The sequence below is a fragment of the Vitis vinifera genome, chromosome 13 (assembly GCF_030704535.1).
Source record: "Vitis vinifera cultivar Pinot Noir 40024 chromosome 13, ASM3070453v1".
Taxonomy (NCBI): Eukaryota; Viridiplantae; Streptophyta; class Magnoliopsida; order Vitales; family Vitaceae; genus Vitis; species Vitis vinifera.
This window is the reverse complement of record NC_081817.1, coordinates 9,848,949-9,866,350: the sequence shown is the minus strand read 5'-3', so window position 1 is coordinate 9,866,350 and position 17,402 is coordinate 9,848,949. Positions and strand designations below refer to the sequence as shown.

The following is a 17,402-nucleotide window of genomic DNA, read 5'->3' as shown; positions in this document are numbered from 1 at the left end:
TAAAAATTGCTTAAGTTAATTGTTGACCCAAGCCTACTCTTTTGGATGTTGTGCATAGATAAATCAATGGACCCACTATAAAAGGAGACAAGGGTGAATCATATTGATCAATCAAGCCTAACCAATAGCAGGCAGCCATGCATAGACCTATATCAGTCAGTCTTCGAATTTAAATTTCAATTCTTGTGGTGAATCATGACTTTAGATGGTTACAGGTCCCTTAATAAGGATATGTTCCCCTTTTAATTCATTAAAGTGGATTCAATGCATATAGACTGTATATTTTGTTGCGACTGACAAGCTTTCAATCCAACACCAAACCAAGGCCTTGAACTTATTTTAAAAACCCAACACTGAGGTAGATGAAGTCTGCATAGGACTTTTAGAACTCCGGTTTGAACTTATGCAAATGTGGTAGCAATAAGGTCTCACACCCTAAGAAAGATGTTTTGTACGGAGGTAAAGATGAAGTGGAGACTTCATGGAGGATACAATATTTGGAGGAGCCCCTCCAAAAAATTGAAGGAGGAGGTGTGTCTTAACAGCATCCATGCAAGAGTCACCCATATTGGCTCCTACCTTTCTTATGCATGAGGAAAAACACTACCCTTCTTAAAAACACCTTTCCATTTGGAGGTGATAGGTGCACTGCCTTTGCATCTATGATGGTGGGCGTTCATTATAAGGGGTAGTGTGCTATACCAAGGTGCATTCGTGTAGAGCAAATTTGTGGTGACACAAGGCACTAAAAACCTTGTGAATAGAGACAACGATTTAGTGTAAGTGGCTTTACTAAGGTTTCACTTAAATTATAATAAACTAGCATAAAGGATTATTAAGGAATTTTTATAATGTATATCAAGCCCCTAATATTTCTAATTTTTATTGCAGGACTAGGTCAATTAATGCATGGGCTGGTTTCATATCCACAAAAACTTCCTGGTATGATACAATTGTTCAATTAAATGTTTATTTGGGTTCCTTGCTCCTGACCACTCAATCTTATTCAATCTTAATTAAATCTATTTGGATCAATGACCCAGGAATCAAGAACATACATGATCAAAAGTTGAGGCATGCTCAAGCCATCAAAATTCTTGGGAGCATTTGTATTGAACTACAAAATATGAAAGTTGACGTCCTTGGTTTTCAAGTGCACCAAGCAGTCTTCCAGGCTGTCAAGCGAGGGAATGTTGAGTTTGACACTGAGATGATTAAGTCTATTCCTGAGTTAGCGTGGAGCCGTGATATTAATGGAAGAAACATATTTTTTATTGCTATTTTGAACCGTCAGGAAAAGATTTTCAACCTTTTACATGGGCTTACTGACGCACAGAAGATGAAAGTGATATCTCCTTTGGATAGGTTTGGAAATAGCATGCTACATTTGGTTGCGATGTTAGCACCATCGGAACAGCTTGATGGTATTTCAGGTGCCGCTCTGCAGAAAGAGAACTACAATGGTTTAAGGTCAGCTTCTTTTCACCTACACCTCTCATAACATAATACATATTTTCTCTATCTATACATTCAATTTGAAACACTAAGATCCCATCTGTGGTCTTCACATTCCCTTTTAGGAGCTACTCTAAAACTTACCCCTTAATATGGCAAGTTCCATGTAAGCCTTAGTCCCTACTTCCTAGGAATTTTCAAGAACTGTGTCTATTATTAGTGTGCTTTGGGTGTAAGAGAATGAAAATAGAGAAAAGAAAGAAAGAAATATTTCGCCTTTTCATTTTTCTCATTGATATTTAATCGATTGGTTTCTACAAATATTAATGTTAGTAGCCTACAATTATTTTCCCAATAAGCTAAGGTGAATATCTAAGCTTCTCATGTCTTTATACCTCCAACCCCCTACCTTTTTTTTTCCTGGAATTTAGACAACCAATCAAGTATTCACCTACATCTTAGTAGCATGCTTTTCAAATTTTTCATGATGTTACTATAGGAGGTGAAAAACATTGTGCCACCAATATTCAAGGACCTTACAAACTCAGATGGAAAAAAGGCCAGTGAGGTGTTCTCTCAGCAGCATGCAGACTTGGTAAAAGAAGGGGAGAAATGGATGAAGGAGATAGCAACATCTAGTTCAGTTGTAGCTGCTCTCATTGTTACCATTATGTTTGCTGCAGCCTTCACTATTCCTGGGGGTAACAATGACAAAGGCGCTCCCATATTCTTGGACGACACCTTGTTCATGGTTTTTATAATATCCGATTCAATCTCACTCTTTTCTGGTACTACTTCAATGTTGATGTTCCTGGGAATCCTGACATCAGTATATGCAGAAAACAAAGCTAATAATAGGCCTTTCCGCCCTTTTCATCTCTATTGCAGCCATGATGATAGCCTTCTGTGCCGCCCTTGCTGTTTTGCTAAAGGAAAGCTCAACCAAAGTGGTTATGATCCCGATTATTTTACTTGCCTGTGTTCCGGTGATCCTATTCGCATTATTGCAATTTCCCCTTCTTGTTAATATTTTCATTTCCACATTATGGGCCAGGCATCTTCGATAGGAATGTACAACGTTTGTACTAGCTAGCTGTGTCCCTTCAATGTGTTATAACATAACGCATGCCCTTTATTAGTCTGTTCAATAATATGTTTTATTTTAAGGCGCATGTAAGAAACACACCAGTTCTATTGATGCCTATATGATTCTATATTACCTCGATTTTATGCATTGTCATATATTTTGTAATGTTGAGGTTTGTAGTGAAATTCTGTGATTAAAACTTTTAGTTATAAAATTTATGGACACATAGATGCTAAAGAAAACCAGATGGACTTTTGAATTTTCTCAACTTGCAGCAATTCACCCTACCCACCTGAAAAGTGACAGTATGCACCACCAAATCAACCCTCCGGACAGACGGTGAACCATTAACAAGTCCTATGGAGAAACTAATACAATTTTAATTTAGCAAGCATGCTAGCTGCTAGCAATAGTCATTATTATTGTCTTATATGTTGTCAGCATAGCTTCGGGCTTGCTTGAAGCCGGAAAGGCTGCCACAGTTTTACAGTGCACTTTTCTAATCTGAATATGTAATTTCTAGAAGCTGGTAATAAGTTGCTAATCACCTATACTCCAGTGACATCAATGCATTGCCAATAATCTATGGCCCAAAAACATAGAACACCAAACTCACATATGACATTGTCCAAGGTATTCATGAAATCAAACCATCATGAAGATCATCAATCCTTTTGGTTTCTAGAAAGTAGTAAGAAAAAAAAAATTGAGAAAATGATTTTTTTATATTTATTTTTGGTCTTATTATAGAAATTAATAAAGAAAATTAAATATAATTAAAATGAGTTGAAAATTTATATATTTTAAAATTATTTAATCTTTATATAATGGAGAAAAATAAGTGAAACAAATTTAAAGAAGTATATAAAAATAATTTATTAACTTTAAATATAGTTTTTATTTTTCTTTAATTTTTTTCTTACACTTTTTCTTTCTATTTTCTTTCTCACAATTTTCTCTCAAATTTCTCGGGAATCAAATATTGTTTAGTATTTCGATAGAAGAAAAACCAAATCTAGTATTATTCAAGGGATAGCAATGTCAATTTTTTTCTAAAAAAAGAAAGAGAAACAACAAGTGACGATGTTTGAGATGATTTGGCTAAATCATGTGTGGACAAAAGGAATCAATCCATCATACTAAGAACTTACTTGATAGTGATTCTAGAAAACGCTTTTAATTTTTTTAATACTTAGAGATTTTTTTGTCATTTAAGTATTAGAAATGCTAGAAATATTTTCTAGAATAATTCTCAAACGCATTCTAAATAAAATATTAAGTGGAAATTAATATTATTCAAAAAACCGCAGTCATAGATACTGTAGATACGGTTATTCAAATACAAATATAAAGTAAAATTTATACTTCACGTTAGATTCAATTAGGAACATCTTATAGCAGAATACAACTTTTGGTTGAACACAAAAAGAAAGAAAGAAAAAATTCTTGAAAAAATTAGGTCCCTTGCCACCTTCAATGCAACAAAATGGATAGCAGATGAAAAGTCTTTCCCAATTTTGATGTCAACCTCACAAAATATAAATAAGATGAAAAACACTTTAAATTTACCCTTTCCCTATTTAATGTACTTAGTGTCCATCTGATTGTATTTTTATTCAAAGTATTTTTTTAATAAAAGTGTTTTTTCAAGAAATACTATAAAGTGATTTTTTATATTTTTAAAACTATTTTCTAAATTTTACCAAAGACATGATTTTTTTTTTTTTTTCAACTGTTCAATGAACTCTTAGCATTTCAGCTTGGGCAAGGTGGCTGTATGTTCCATAACTAACCTTACAAGCAACATCCATACAAACTTTTCCAACCCAATTGGCCACTTAATAAGAAAAGTTGTTAGGTTAAGAGCTGTGAGTTCAATAGTTGGTTGGACCACAATTCAACCATTATATTAAACTAGACATTATAAAAATCTTGTTTAGAGTTTACAAAAACTCTTGCATACTGGGAAAATTACAACGTCAATTATGCATTTTCTACCAATCACGTCCAAGCATGTAATTTTATTGAATTAAAAACACTTACATACTTGATATGAGGTTTGAAGAAAAAAAATTGACGATCTCGAAAGGTTCTCTCACAATGTTCTAGACAATCATGCCATGATAGTGAAAGACTGCAAGAGCCAATCACATGTACCCACAATTGAGAAGCCGCCCACTAGATGCAATAGAGAAAGGGAGATAACACTTTGAAAATGAGAATGCCTTATATCACTTGTTCTCTACAAATGGGAGAGGATCAGAGTAACTTAGCTATTTATAATTTCAATTAGGTAGAGCCTGGAAAACCAAAATTCCAATAGGAAATACCAGAGGAGGGTGAAAGGATGATTTAAAAATTTTCAATAAGGATTTATATATCATACCCAATTCTTTTACCCTGAGAGACCCTGCGAGATGTTAGCTTGACTTGTCAAGACTTACTGGCACGGCTCAAAGAAAACCAACGTTCCCTAGGAAAGGCAAATGCTAATTCTGATTTATACCACAACTCTCCTGAGAAAGATCAGAAGTAGAAGGATGAGTGGTTTCCTCATCGTCTTGAGGTATTTTAGACAGAATGTTCTACCTCCTGATACAGTGATTTCAGCTGGTCTGTTCACTCCTCGTGTACTGCTATTGGAGGGGAGATGTGCATGTGAGGCAAAATAAAGATTTCAGGTGAGACTGGATGTATCCTAAGCCTCTCATGAATTTAAGTGGTTAGCATCTAAATTGCATGGATTCAGGCAATGTACACCATTTTGTTGGTGCTGATTCCTCCTGCATCAGTTGTGACCTTGCTCAATATGGAGAATTGGGATATGGGCCAATTAGCCAGAAGTCTTCTTCAATTCTGAAAAAGCTCGATATTTATGGCCGATAAGCTGCTGGTGAAGAGAGTTACTACTCTGAAAACCTTGAAGAATCTGAATTGTTGTTATCAAAATCAAATATGGAATTTGGTTCAGCTTCCATGAAGACTGACGTAGATGACACTACTGAGTGCTCCTTTTCTATGTTGAAGTAGAGAGAGGATTATTGAGAAACAATGGCTTAACTTTTCCAATGATTAAGAATGACAATATATACACAAAACCTAAAACACAAAAATAGGAAACAATCTTAAAATTAGGGGATTACAACAAAAATAGGAAGTTACAACTAATTACAAGAATTTGAAAATAGAAATAAAATATATTGTAATGAATTCTCTAATATGCCCCCTTAAGATGGAGCTCCCGAGGAGACGCCAATCTTGATCCGTAATTCTTGAAAGCGGCTTCGTGGAAGCGGTTTAGTAAGAGCGTCAACAAGTTGATCTGCTGAGGAAACATGAGTAACACCAAGAGCACCTGATTGAACTTGATCCCAAATAAAGTGATAGTCAATTGCCACATGTTTCATGCGCGAATGAAAGACTGGATTATAATAGAGATAGGTGGCACCAACATTGTCACAATAGATAATAGGCGATGTATAGGTAAAGTGACACCAAGCTCTATGAGAAGGGAACAAATCCAATTGATTTCTGAAGTAGTAGTGGCAATTGATCAATACTCAACCTTTGTGGATCACCGAGCAACTATACATTGTTTCTTGGATGACCAAGAAATTGGATGACGACCAAGATAAATAATTTAGGCACTTGTAGAGGTATAATCGTCTTTGTTGCTTGCACAATCTGCATCTGACAAGGCATGAAGAGAAAGTGTATTTGCCTTATGAAGAAATAATCCATGAGTGCCTTGAGGACGAGGTGTCGGAGATTGTTGATTAGTGACAAGCCGAAACATCGGGCATCGCTTGGTAGTGTGTCCTTGAATACTGCATGCTTGACAATGACCCAAATAAGTTTGGGTTGGCATTGATCATGAAGAGAAAACGCAGTGGTAAGGCCTAGTTGTTGTGGAGTGGTGGCTGGTGGATGCCAATTTGGACTATTCTGAAAGGTTGTAGGATTTTTCGTTGCTGGTAGTGATAGAGGAAGTGGTTGAGTGGTCTGAAGAGATGCTTCTTTGTTGAGAAGTTTCTTATGGAGCTCATCAAAAGAAATTGACATATCATGACCACTAATTGCATCAATGAAGGGTTTGTACTCATCACTTAGTCCTTCAAGAACTCGATCAATAAGATCCTCATCATCAATTGGCTTCCCCAAAAGGGCAAGTTCATCGACACGAGTTTTTGTCGCCTGCATATATTCACTAATTGATTTTAAGCCCTTGGTACACCGCTTTAATTGTTTAATATGACCACGAGATGGTTTGGCATAGGTATTGGCTAAGGTTTGCCATGCATCAAGGGAAGTGGTGGTCTAGGTAATAAGCGGTTGTAGTGAAACGGAGATAGCACCGAAGAGAGCGTCAAAGATGAGACGATCCTGAAGCTTCTAGGTTGTGTATGCCGGATTTGAGGATGCAACACCAATGATGGTGACAGTGGATGGTGGTGGAGTATGAGTGCCATTAATGAAGTGATGAAGACCATAACCTTCAAGAAAAGATTGGATTTGAAGGCTCCATGTGAGATAATTGGTGGATGACAATTGGGTGATATTTGAGAGATTCATTGTAAGGAGGGGATGTTGAGGATTTTGGGAGTTTTGGATGGTGATAGGATCGTTGGTGGAAGAAAATGATGTACCGAAAGCCATCGAGGAGAAGGAAAAAACAGAAGAAAGAAAATACGCCTAAGAAGATTAGGCTCTTGATACCATGTTGAAGTAGAGAGAGGATTATTGAGAAACAATGACTTAACTTTTCCATTGATTAAGAATGAATAACTATACACAAAACCTAAAACACAAGAATAGGAAACAATCCTAGAATTAGGGGATTACAACAAAAATAGGAAGTTACAACTTATTACAAGAATTTGAAAATAGAAAGAAAATATATTGTAATGAATTCTCTAATATTCTAATGTATTGGGTATGGAAATCATAGGAGAAATGAGTCCGAAAAGGGATCCAAAAATGCCACAAGTATACCAGTGGTTGATGCTAGTGACACTGAAATCCTTGCTATTCACAATGGGAAGGCAATGAGGACTATTTCTACCAGCCAACTATTCATAGAGACAGATTTTCTATAGGCTCACAAGCTTAAAGAATGGTTTGACAAGAAATGAAGGAACACCCTTTCTGTCTCTATTTCTAGAGAAGTAATAACTATGGGTAGAACAGATGTTCGAAAGATTATTTCTTAAATTAGAGATGAGAGGCAAGGAACTTTTGAAAAGCTAGATTGGGTTACTGTCTATGCAACTGTTTCTTTCATAAAAGTTGAAATTTTTTGGTATACAACATGCCCCATTGTGATTGGTGATTGTCAATGAAACAAAAAGGTTATAAACAATGGAGATGGGAAATGGCGATATGAGAGGTATGATCAGTCTATTGATGATTGTGACTCTAGGTATATTCTTCAATTTCAAATACAAGACCATACTAGCAAGAAGAGTTGATCCCATTCTTCCAATCTGCAACTCTTCCAAAAAAACATACCATTGTTCAACAATGCTACCTTGAACTCTCTAAGCAGGTCAAGGCTAAGTTTGGAAAGGTTGATCCTCACTTCCTTAAGTTAGGAGATGCTATGATCACATGGATTGTTGGAGATTCTTTGATCTAACCAAACCAATGGCTCTACCAAGTATGAGAAGCTATTTGGAAGACAAATCTTGAAGCATAAAAATCTTGGGAACTGCTTTGATTCTAAAGCTCCAAGCTTGAAAGCATTTCACAACCAGAAACAAATGCTGAAACTAGAAATTCTTTGACAAGATTGCTTGTAAAAATTTTATTGTCTTCAAAGGCATGAGTTCAAGCTTAATCATGAAGAATAGGAAACCTATGGTCATAATTCTAATTTTAAGTGGAAGCAGAATGCTGAATCTGTGATGAAGTTGTACATTGAAATTACTGATTAGTTTTCCATTGAAAGTAAAGAGAGTGCTCTGGTTTAGCAATATCAGAAATTGGTTTTTGATGCAAGCTCAATAGCCACACAATCTCATCACCTCAGATTGGTTCTTTTTTACCAACGCTAGCAATGATCCTAACCCCATGCTCAAAGATTGAGATGTTGACGAGAAAGGGAATTTCGTATAATGGGGTCTATATATTCAATTGCAATATCAAAATGGTTACAAAGGAGCTTAATATATAGAGCCCATATATGATCTAAATTTGTCTAGAAATACCTAAGGAAAGTTGACCCAGTAGAGTGGAGGGATTGTAGTGATCCAATCCCTTCACTTATGCTTGTAATGTAGGGATTATACAACTCATGTCCACACCCCCCTCAAGTTGGTGCATAGATGTTGCTGATGCCCAACTTGTCAAGTGAGTTGTGAAATATCTACTGCACACCGCCTTAGTGAGGATGTCTGCTAGTTGGTATTCTGATTTGACAAATGGGAATTGGATTATCTTAGCCTCAAAGTTCTGCTTGATAACATGTCGGTCTACTTCTACATGCTTAGTTCGATCATGTTGGACTGGGTTATGGGCAATATCAATGATTGCTTTGTTATCACAAAGCAAGTTCATCTCGTAACTAGGAGGAAAGCCAATTTCTATCAACAATCTTCTCAGCTAGAGTAACTCGCACAACCCCTTAGCCATTTCTCAAAACTCTGCCTCTGCACTAGATAGTGCTACTACTTTTTGTTTTTTACTTCTCCATGTTACTAGGTTTCCTCCAACAAATGTGAAATAGCCTAATGTGGATTTCCTATCAGAGATATTTCTTGCCAGTTAGCGTTGGTATACCTTGTAATTTCTAGGTGCCCATTCTTTGAGAACATAATTCCCTTTCTTGAGGTTCCCTTAAGATATCTCAAAATTTGAGTCATTGCATTCATATGGTCTTCACTTGGGTAATGCATGAATTGACTCACTACACTGACTGCATAGGTAATATTAGGCTAGTTATGTGAAAGATAAATTAGTTTTCCAATCAGTCTTTAATATCTACCTTTATTAGTGGGGATCTGGTAAGGGTATTCTCCAAGCCTATGATTCTGTTGTATTGGAACATTTGTCGGTTTACAATCTAGAAATCCAAATTTTGAAAATAGATTGAGGGTATACTTTCGTTGGGAAAGAAAGATGCCTCGTTTAGATTGAGCCACCTCAATTCCTAGGAAATATTTCAACCCACCCAAACTCTTCATTTCAAACTCTACTGCCAACTATTTTTGAAGTTTTGCAACTTCCTTGGTATCATTTCCTATGATGATCATATCATCTACAAACACTATTAGTGTTGTTACCTTACCTTGCCGACGCTTTAGAAATAGAGTGTGATTAGAATTGCTCTGTTGAAACCCTACTTCCTCATTGCTAGACTGAGGCATCTAAACCAAGCTCGTAGAGACTGTTTCAAGCCATACATGATGTGTTGCAGTTTACACACCGTCTTGCCAAACATTTCAATGTACCCAGGGGGAATATCCATATAAATTTCTTCCTCAAGGTCACCGTGGAGGAACGCATTATCTACATCAAATTGGAGTAGCAGCTAGTCAAGATTCGCTGCAAGGGATAGAAGGACTCTTATAGTGTTCACCTTGGCTACAAGTGAAAAGATCTCCATATAGTCAACTCCTTAAGTCTGCGTATATCCTTTCACTACAAGTCTCACTTTGTAGTGCTCAATCGACCCATTCGCCTTGTATCTGATGGAGAATACCCATTTGCGCCCCATTGTCTTGTGGTTTTCTGGTAAAGAGACAAGAATTCGTGTCTTGTTTTTCAAAAATGCTTCAATTTCTACCTTCATCTCTTGGACCCACTTAGGGTTTTGCAGAGCCTCCTTTACGCTTGTAGGAATGTGATGCGCTAATAATTCATGAGAAAAGCCCTTTAAAGGTTTCTGAAAGCTTCTTTGTTGAGACATAATTGGCAATCAGGTACTTTGATTTGTGTCTCAATATCCAGAGAGTAGCATTTTGGTTGTTTTCCATGATTGTGGATGGAAGGTAACTAATAGCCATCATGAATTAAATGTTTTGTGACAAGAGGAGAACTTACCTTAGGAATATTCTCAAAAGTTGGGTCATGAGGTACTGTAGAATGAGGGAGTGTCTCAATAATTAGAGTTGGTGTCTCAATAGTCGACGTTGGTGGCTCTATAGTCTAGTCCATATCCATGGTAGTTGGTAGCTCTGTAGTCAGTGGGATGTTCTTGAACCAATTTAAATTTTCATTATGTGTCTCCCCCTGAAAAGAAGAATTTGATGGATGATAAAACATCTCAAACTCAAGAAAGGTGACATCCATAGTAACATAGGGCTTCCTATTTGTTGGATCATAGCATCTGTAGCCTTTCTGATTGGTGACATAGCTTAGAAAGAGACAACGATGAGCACAAGGGTCAAGTTTGGTGCACTAGTTGTGGTGAAGATGAATGCAGACAACGCATTCGAAGGTTCAAGAAGGAAGCATTGTAGCTAGAAGCACTGATATACTTGCGACTAAGGCCTGTAGAGGTGTCTTGAAACCCAGAATTTGGGATGGCATTCAACTGATGAGATGCATGACAGTCATAACTGCATCAGGCTAGTGAGAGCTAGGTACATGTGCACCTAATAGGAGGACATGTGTGGTCTCGAGAATATGGTGATTCTTACCTTCTGCTACACTATTTTGCTCTGGAGTTTGGGGATACGAGGTCTGATGTATCAACCCATGTTGTTGGAAGTACTCCTAGAATTGTCGATTCATGTATTCACCACCATTGTCAAAGCGAAGGACTCTGAGTTTGGCAGAAAATTGGGTTTGAATCATTATGTGAGAAGAATAGAAGACAGTAAAAACCTCATCTTTGTTTTTCAGTAAGTAGAGCCACATCATTCAAGTGCAATCATCAACAAAGAGAACAAACTAGCAATAACCCAATATAGTAGATTTTGGGGATGGTCCCTACACATCAGAATGAATTAAGCTAAAAGGAACATCACTCTTATTCTTATGTAAAGGATAAATTGCCCGGTGGATTTTGGCCAAAATACAGGTTTCACATTGAAAATCTGATATAGAGAAATCAAAAAGTAAACTAGGTAGTAAATGCTTCAAATACCCAAAAATTACTCTCATTGAATTTTTCTATTTCAAATTTCATTGTCATTTGTTTCACTTTTACAATAAACATTAACCCGAAATAGTAGTAAGTGTATGTGTTAAATAAACTAAGAAAGTCCCCAAGAAAGTGGAGGGATCACAATGGTCCTACTTAAAACCCACTTTCCCTAGGCTCTTATCGTTCTTTTGACATAACTTTCCTAGACATGTACTAACCACACAAGTAACCACCTACTATCTTAAACATGGCTTTGATACCACTATTATGAAATGATACCTGCATTGATTATTTGAAAATAGAATCACAAAAAGAAAACATAGAGCAATAAATTAAACAATAAATAAGATAAGCAGTGAAAGTACTTACGTGGTAAAACTCTCTTAATTATGAAGGAAACCTCTATAGGATAAGATCGAAAAATATCCAACAAAATTATAACCTCTTTCTCAATTAGGAGGAGAGAACATAAAAACTTACAAAATGATAAAAGCCTTTTAGTTTTTGGGATGAATGATATAGGGGGTGGAGGCCTCCTTTTATAGCATAAGGAAACTCTCCTTTTTTTTTTGTCTCATTTCGATGTAGGATGACTTCAACCTTTACACTTTCTTACTAAAAACAATCCTATGTAGGTTGGGCAATGGATAATTGATGGGAAGAGTTTGGAACGCATTGGAAAAGTTTATAGAGGGAGAAAAGATTACCAAATCATGCAAGTATAGTGATTAGTGAGGTGAGAATAAGCAAAAGAGGCAAGACTTAATGTTTTAAATTAGTAAGGGAAGCAAACAAGGGTAATGGACCCTCTTCTTCATGTTTTTCTTTCTCTTAAAATTCTAGTGTCATCACTAAAGCTAGCGGGCTTTTTTTGTTCAACGGGCTTATGCCACTTCCACTAAAAGCCCATCCCATCAATCTTTGTTGTTGGACAATGATTTTTATTATTTGCTTCAACAATGGAAATGAAAATGATTTTTTTTTTTTAAATATTAGTCTTACGTATAAAAGATAAAAAAAACAAAAAAAAAGATGTATTGATTTTATTGCATTGTTTTCACTTATTACTTTTTTAAAAGTGACCACTTTATGGAATATGTCTAATATCTGCTTTTTAAGTCCACAAAAAAAGCCCATTCTCATTATGGGTTGCAAACGGCACAATGTGAGGTTTTTTTATTGATATTAAGCAAGTTTTGGTATGCATGTGTGTATTCTAGGTCATGTATATGCCATCTTCATTGTGTGTCATGTGTACAACAAATATATTACATGAGTATAGTTCAAAATGTATGTGGTACAAAGTGGAAAACTAAAACTTTCATGTAGTTTTGTAACAATATTAGTAATAATTGGACTATTAATTTATATTATGTAGCGGACCACATCTAATTTGTCTTGAGATTGTGTAGATTATACAAGGGGACTTAATATACATATATATCCACTTGTATTATCTACACAATATCAAGTCAAATTACATTCATGTGATCAAGTGGAGTTGATATACATTCGTGGGCTAATATACTACAATATTAGTAATAGTTGGACTACTAATCTAAATTATGTAGCATACAACATCTAATTTGACTTGAGATTGTGTAGATTATACAAGTGGACTACAATATTAGTATATTACTAAACAAAGAAAATGAGTCAGAACAAACCCAAAATATTTAACAAGAAATTTAAAGAGAAGGAACCACAAATTTTTAGTTCATAAACTTAAAACCATCCATGATAGGAGGTACAAGAACATAAAAAAAAAAAAAATGAAACTTCAATTAAAAACCATCCATAATAGGAGGTATAATCAAAATATGCTTATATATAAGGAGATGAATATCTTACAATGGGATAAGGGAGGAAAGCTTTGAAAAAAGCTTTGGATTGAAGGCTTATATGATGAGAGAGAATGAAGAGAGAGGAGAGAGCATAAGAAATGGAAAATTTTTTACAAGCTTACAAATGAGGATCAAGCCTCCTTAAATAGATTGAAAAAAATCTTAAAACAGTAGAAAGTAGTCGACAAGGAACTATTTGCCTTCGACCATCTGCTGTGAATAGTGAACTTGTGCATGAATAGTAACATGTTTACTGTAGCAATTTAGACTTTTCGGCTAGGAATCTTACTTTCGACGGGAATAAAGGCTGGGAAATCGAATCTTGAACTGTGGATGCACATGCTGGAAGACAAAACTGCTTTTGGTGTTGAAAAACGCTTAAGACTTGTCGGTGGAGAGTATTAGGGAAGCATATAATCTGTACTATGCTCCATTAGTAGCTGCATATCGTTAGTGATGAATTTGGTAGGCAGGGGATCAATCCTTTTACTATAAAAGATCTGATGAAAGGAGTCTGCAGCAATAATATATCCCATATTTTTAGGATAGGCCTCAAAATCCCTACTAATAATCTTTGCTCTCCAATGCTTGATTTGCTTAATAAGACAGAAGAGTAGGTCTCCTATTCTGGTAATGGAGGGAAATATAATGTTGAGACGAGAGAAGACTACCATCAGAGGTCCATTCATGAGCTTTACTAATAATGATAGCATCCGCAAACTTCTTGTTCATCTTAAGACCTTGAATTAAACCTAAGTTAACTTTTCTTCCGAAATTGCTTGCCTGGCTAAGATCAGAACAAATCAGCTGGTGAACCAACCCATAGTCAAGAAGAAGTTCAGGGGTTAGGGTTAAAACTTCGTTCTTGAAAGTAAGGCTGATTGGCTAGTAATATTGAAGGTCAATGCACGCTTTGTTGATAGTAAAGTTTTTGTTGCAGTTGCAAAACTACTTGTTGTCTTGCTGACGAAGAAGAAACTCACTAAGGTCTTTGCACATCTTAGAGTTTTCAAACTTCATATCTTTGACCAGTTTTAAACCCAGAACCTTAAGACTAGGTATAGCCGAAAGATAGATGTGAAGGTCTTGAAGATAGGCAGAGATAAAGGCTTGCTTTTCCTCTGTAAAAGTTTTTGCTTTATCACAGATTAGATGCCTAACATCATCTTGCTTAAGAGAGTAAAAAATTTGTTTCTCATGAAAGTACATTCTTACATTGAGGCAACTCCACTCTTCCTCGCTTAATTTTTTCACATCCACCAGTGGGGTGAAATGCTTATTCTCACCATTCTCTAGTGGGGAAAAAGAGGCTTGGTGCTTATCCTTATTAGGATGTGTTTTAGGAAAGTTAGCTAATTCTAGTTTTCTTTCCAAAGCTCTACATCTATCCTGCAAATCACAAAGACTTTTATAAATAGATAAGGGGTTAGTATCAATAGAAGATGGATTTATGGGAAAGGCATCGTCCACAAAAGGTAGAGAACCTGAAATGTTTCCTTCATCCATGTTAGGGGAAGAAGGATGCTTAAGAGAAATATGATCACAGGCAGAGCTACAAGATCCTGAGACATCAATATGATCATAATACAAAGGCTTGAATTTCTCGGATAAAGCTGAATGAGATTTCATGTAAGCTGTTGATTTCTTAAAATGTTTTTTTTATTTTTTTGGGTCATGCTCTTATGAATCCTACAAAAATTCACGAGTTAAGAAATCAGGGATTGAGTTATTCTCCTTTAATATATTCGATTCAAAAATCAAAATTGCTTAAAATAGCTTGCCATCTAGCAAAAATATGCTTATAAGCCATATTCTTAACATCATTTTGTAAAACCGATTTTGCAGATTTACAATCAACTCTTAATAAAAACTCTTGATTCAAAATATCATCTTGAAATTTTGAAATGCATAAAACAGTGCTTAAAATATCCTTTTTAATGGTGCTGTAGTTGAGTTGGGCATTATTCCAAGTTCTTGAAGTATACCTAACCAACTTTTCTTGGCTATCAATTTTTTACTTAAGAATTCCACCATAACTTATGTCTGAGGCGTCAGTCTCAACAATCTTAAAGGCTTTTGGGTTAGCTAAGGCAAGACAGGGTAGGGTCTTGACTCTAAACTTAACGATTTTCACAATCTGGGTATGATCCTCATTCCAAGGAACTGGATCTTTCTTAAGTCTTTGTCTTAGAGGAGCACAAAGCTGGCTTAAATCCTGTATGAAATCTGACACATAATTAAAACTTCCTAAGAAACGTTGCAGTTGTTTCTTATCTTTGATCTCATTAGGAAACTTATCAGCAAACTCTAAAGATCTTTGAATGGGATTGATTGTTCCTTGGTGAATGTGATGACCAAGGAATCTTACCTTAGTCTAAAAAAGGTTAATCTTAGTGGCTGACAAGCTTAGACCATTAATTTTAACAGTCTCAATAAACCTATTGAGATGTTTCCAATGTTGTTCCACATAATTAGAGTACACCAAAACATCATCAATGTAGACAATGATGAAATTGGAAAACTGGTTAAAGATTTCATTCATTATATTTTGGAATTCTAAGGGTTCATTCTTAAGACCAAAGGGCATTACATTTCATTTATAATGTACAAATGGAACCATAAAGGTTGTCTTATACCTATCTTTTTATGCAATCTGGATTTGCCAAAATCCTGATTTCATGTCAAACTTGGAGAAAACTCTGGATTTGACTAACCTTTGAAGGAGGTCTTTCTTATTTGGAATAGGATACCTAATCCATCTTAAAGTATCATTAAGCGGCTTATAATTGATGACTAATCTAAGAGTTCCTCTTTCTAATTCAACTTGTTTCTAAACATAGAAAGTTGAACAACTCCAAGGGGACTTGGACTTCCTTATCAGCTTTTTGTTAAGAAGATCCTGGATCTCCTTTTCACAATAGCATAGCAAATCCTTGCTCATTTAGATCGATCTTGCCTTAGTGGGAATATTTTTCTCACTAAAGTCTGGTTCATAAGGTAATTCTATCTCATGCTGTTTCCTGTGCCAAAATGCATTAGGGATGTTAGAGCAAACTTCCCTAATAATCTTATCCTTAAGGCTTTCTATCACATCTTGGGTTTTCTTAATTTTCAATTGATCTTCTATTCTAATCATATTAATTTCTTGTTTTAAGAAATTAACATGGTTTTTCTTAGCCATAATCACCTGATTCCTTAATGTGTTTATGCTTCTTTTCCCCGAAGGGTTAGCAAATTCAAAGAAAATTTCCTTATCTAGGAGCCTAGTTCTTATGCCTCGGTCATCTACCCACGTGGGAAAGATAGAGCTTAAAAAGAGAACTCCAAGGAGAGCTTTTTCTTTAAGGTCTTTAACTAAAATGAAGGTTTGCTTAATGCAAATGCCTTGGTTGCAAATGTGGGCATCTAATAACTTATACTTAATAGAAAGTTTTTTACCATTGGCTCCAAAAAGAGTTTGTATAGTCTTTTCATAAAGCTGGGTAGGTACAAGTCCTTCTTAAAGACAATGTAAAGCTGCTCTCAAATCAATTAAAGCAATAATATTAATAGCAAATTTATTCTTAATTACTATAGTAAGGAAGACTTCCCACTTCTGGAAAATAATCCTACTAACAGTATTTAAGTATGCATTTTCCTCATTATTATTGACTTGTGAAGATTTAAGAATTTCTTTAAAGTCTTCCTGATTAGGATTGCTATGGTAAATACCAATTCTATTAATTTGATCATAGAGGGTAAAAATTCCTAGACTTGCAGGTTGTCTTAAGTCCTCAATTTCCTTCCTATATTGTTCTACTTCATCTTGAAGATCCTTGATGGTTAAAGCATCATGGGCAATCTTCTATTTTTGGCTTGGTTGGCTATCATAATGGTTCTTAATTCTAGGAATTGTTTGGTTAGAAGGTTCATTGGTTGGCTTAATAAG

The 17,402-nt window shown here is 35.6% G+C and overlaps 1 protein-coding gene across 2 annotated transcripts; it reads left to right on the top strand.

Moving 5' to 3' along the window:
* The first annotated feature begins 820 nt into the window (after nt 1-820).
* On the top strand, nt 821-2,680 carry LOC132254972 (uncharacterized). Of its 2 annotated transcripts, XM_059742181.1 has the most exons (3): nt 821-942; nt 1,044-1,470; nt 1,955-2,680. In XM_059742181.1, exons 1-3 carry the CDS (start codon nt 852-854, stop codon nt 1,959-1,961), a joined length of 525 nt encoding a protein of 174 aa, XP_059598164.1. In that variant the 5' UTR covers nt 821-851; the 3' UTR covers nt 1,962-2,680. The 2 variants fall into 2 exon arrangements, with proteins under 2 accessions (XP_059598164.1, XP_059598163.1); XM_059742180.1 differs by having other exon boundaries at nt 1,044-2,680.
* The last annotated feature ends 14,722 nt before the right edge of the window (nt 2,681-17,402 follow it).

Bases quoted from the DNA above. Each gene is read 5' to 3' on its own strand.
- LOC132254972 (XM_059742180.1), top strand. From the start codon at position 852: ATGTATATCAAGCCCCTAATATTTCTAATTTTTATTGCAGGACTAGGT. The intron at 943-1,043 runs GTATGATACAAT...TCAATGACCCAG, and splicing joins ATATCCACAAAAACTTCCTG to GAATCAAGAACATACATGAT.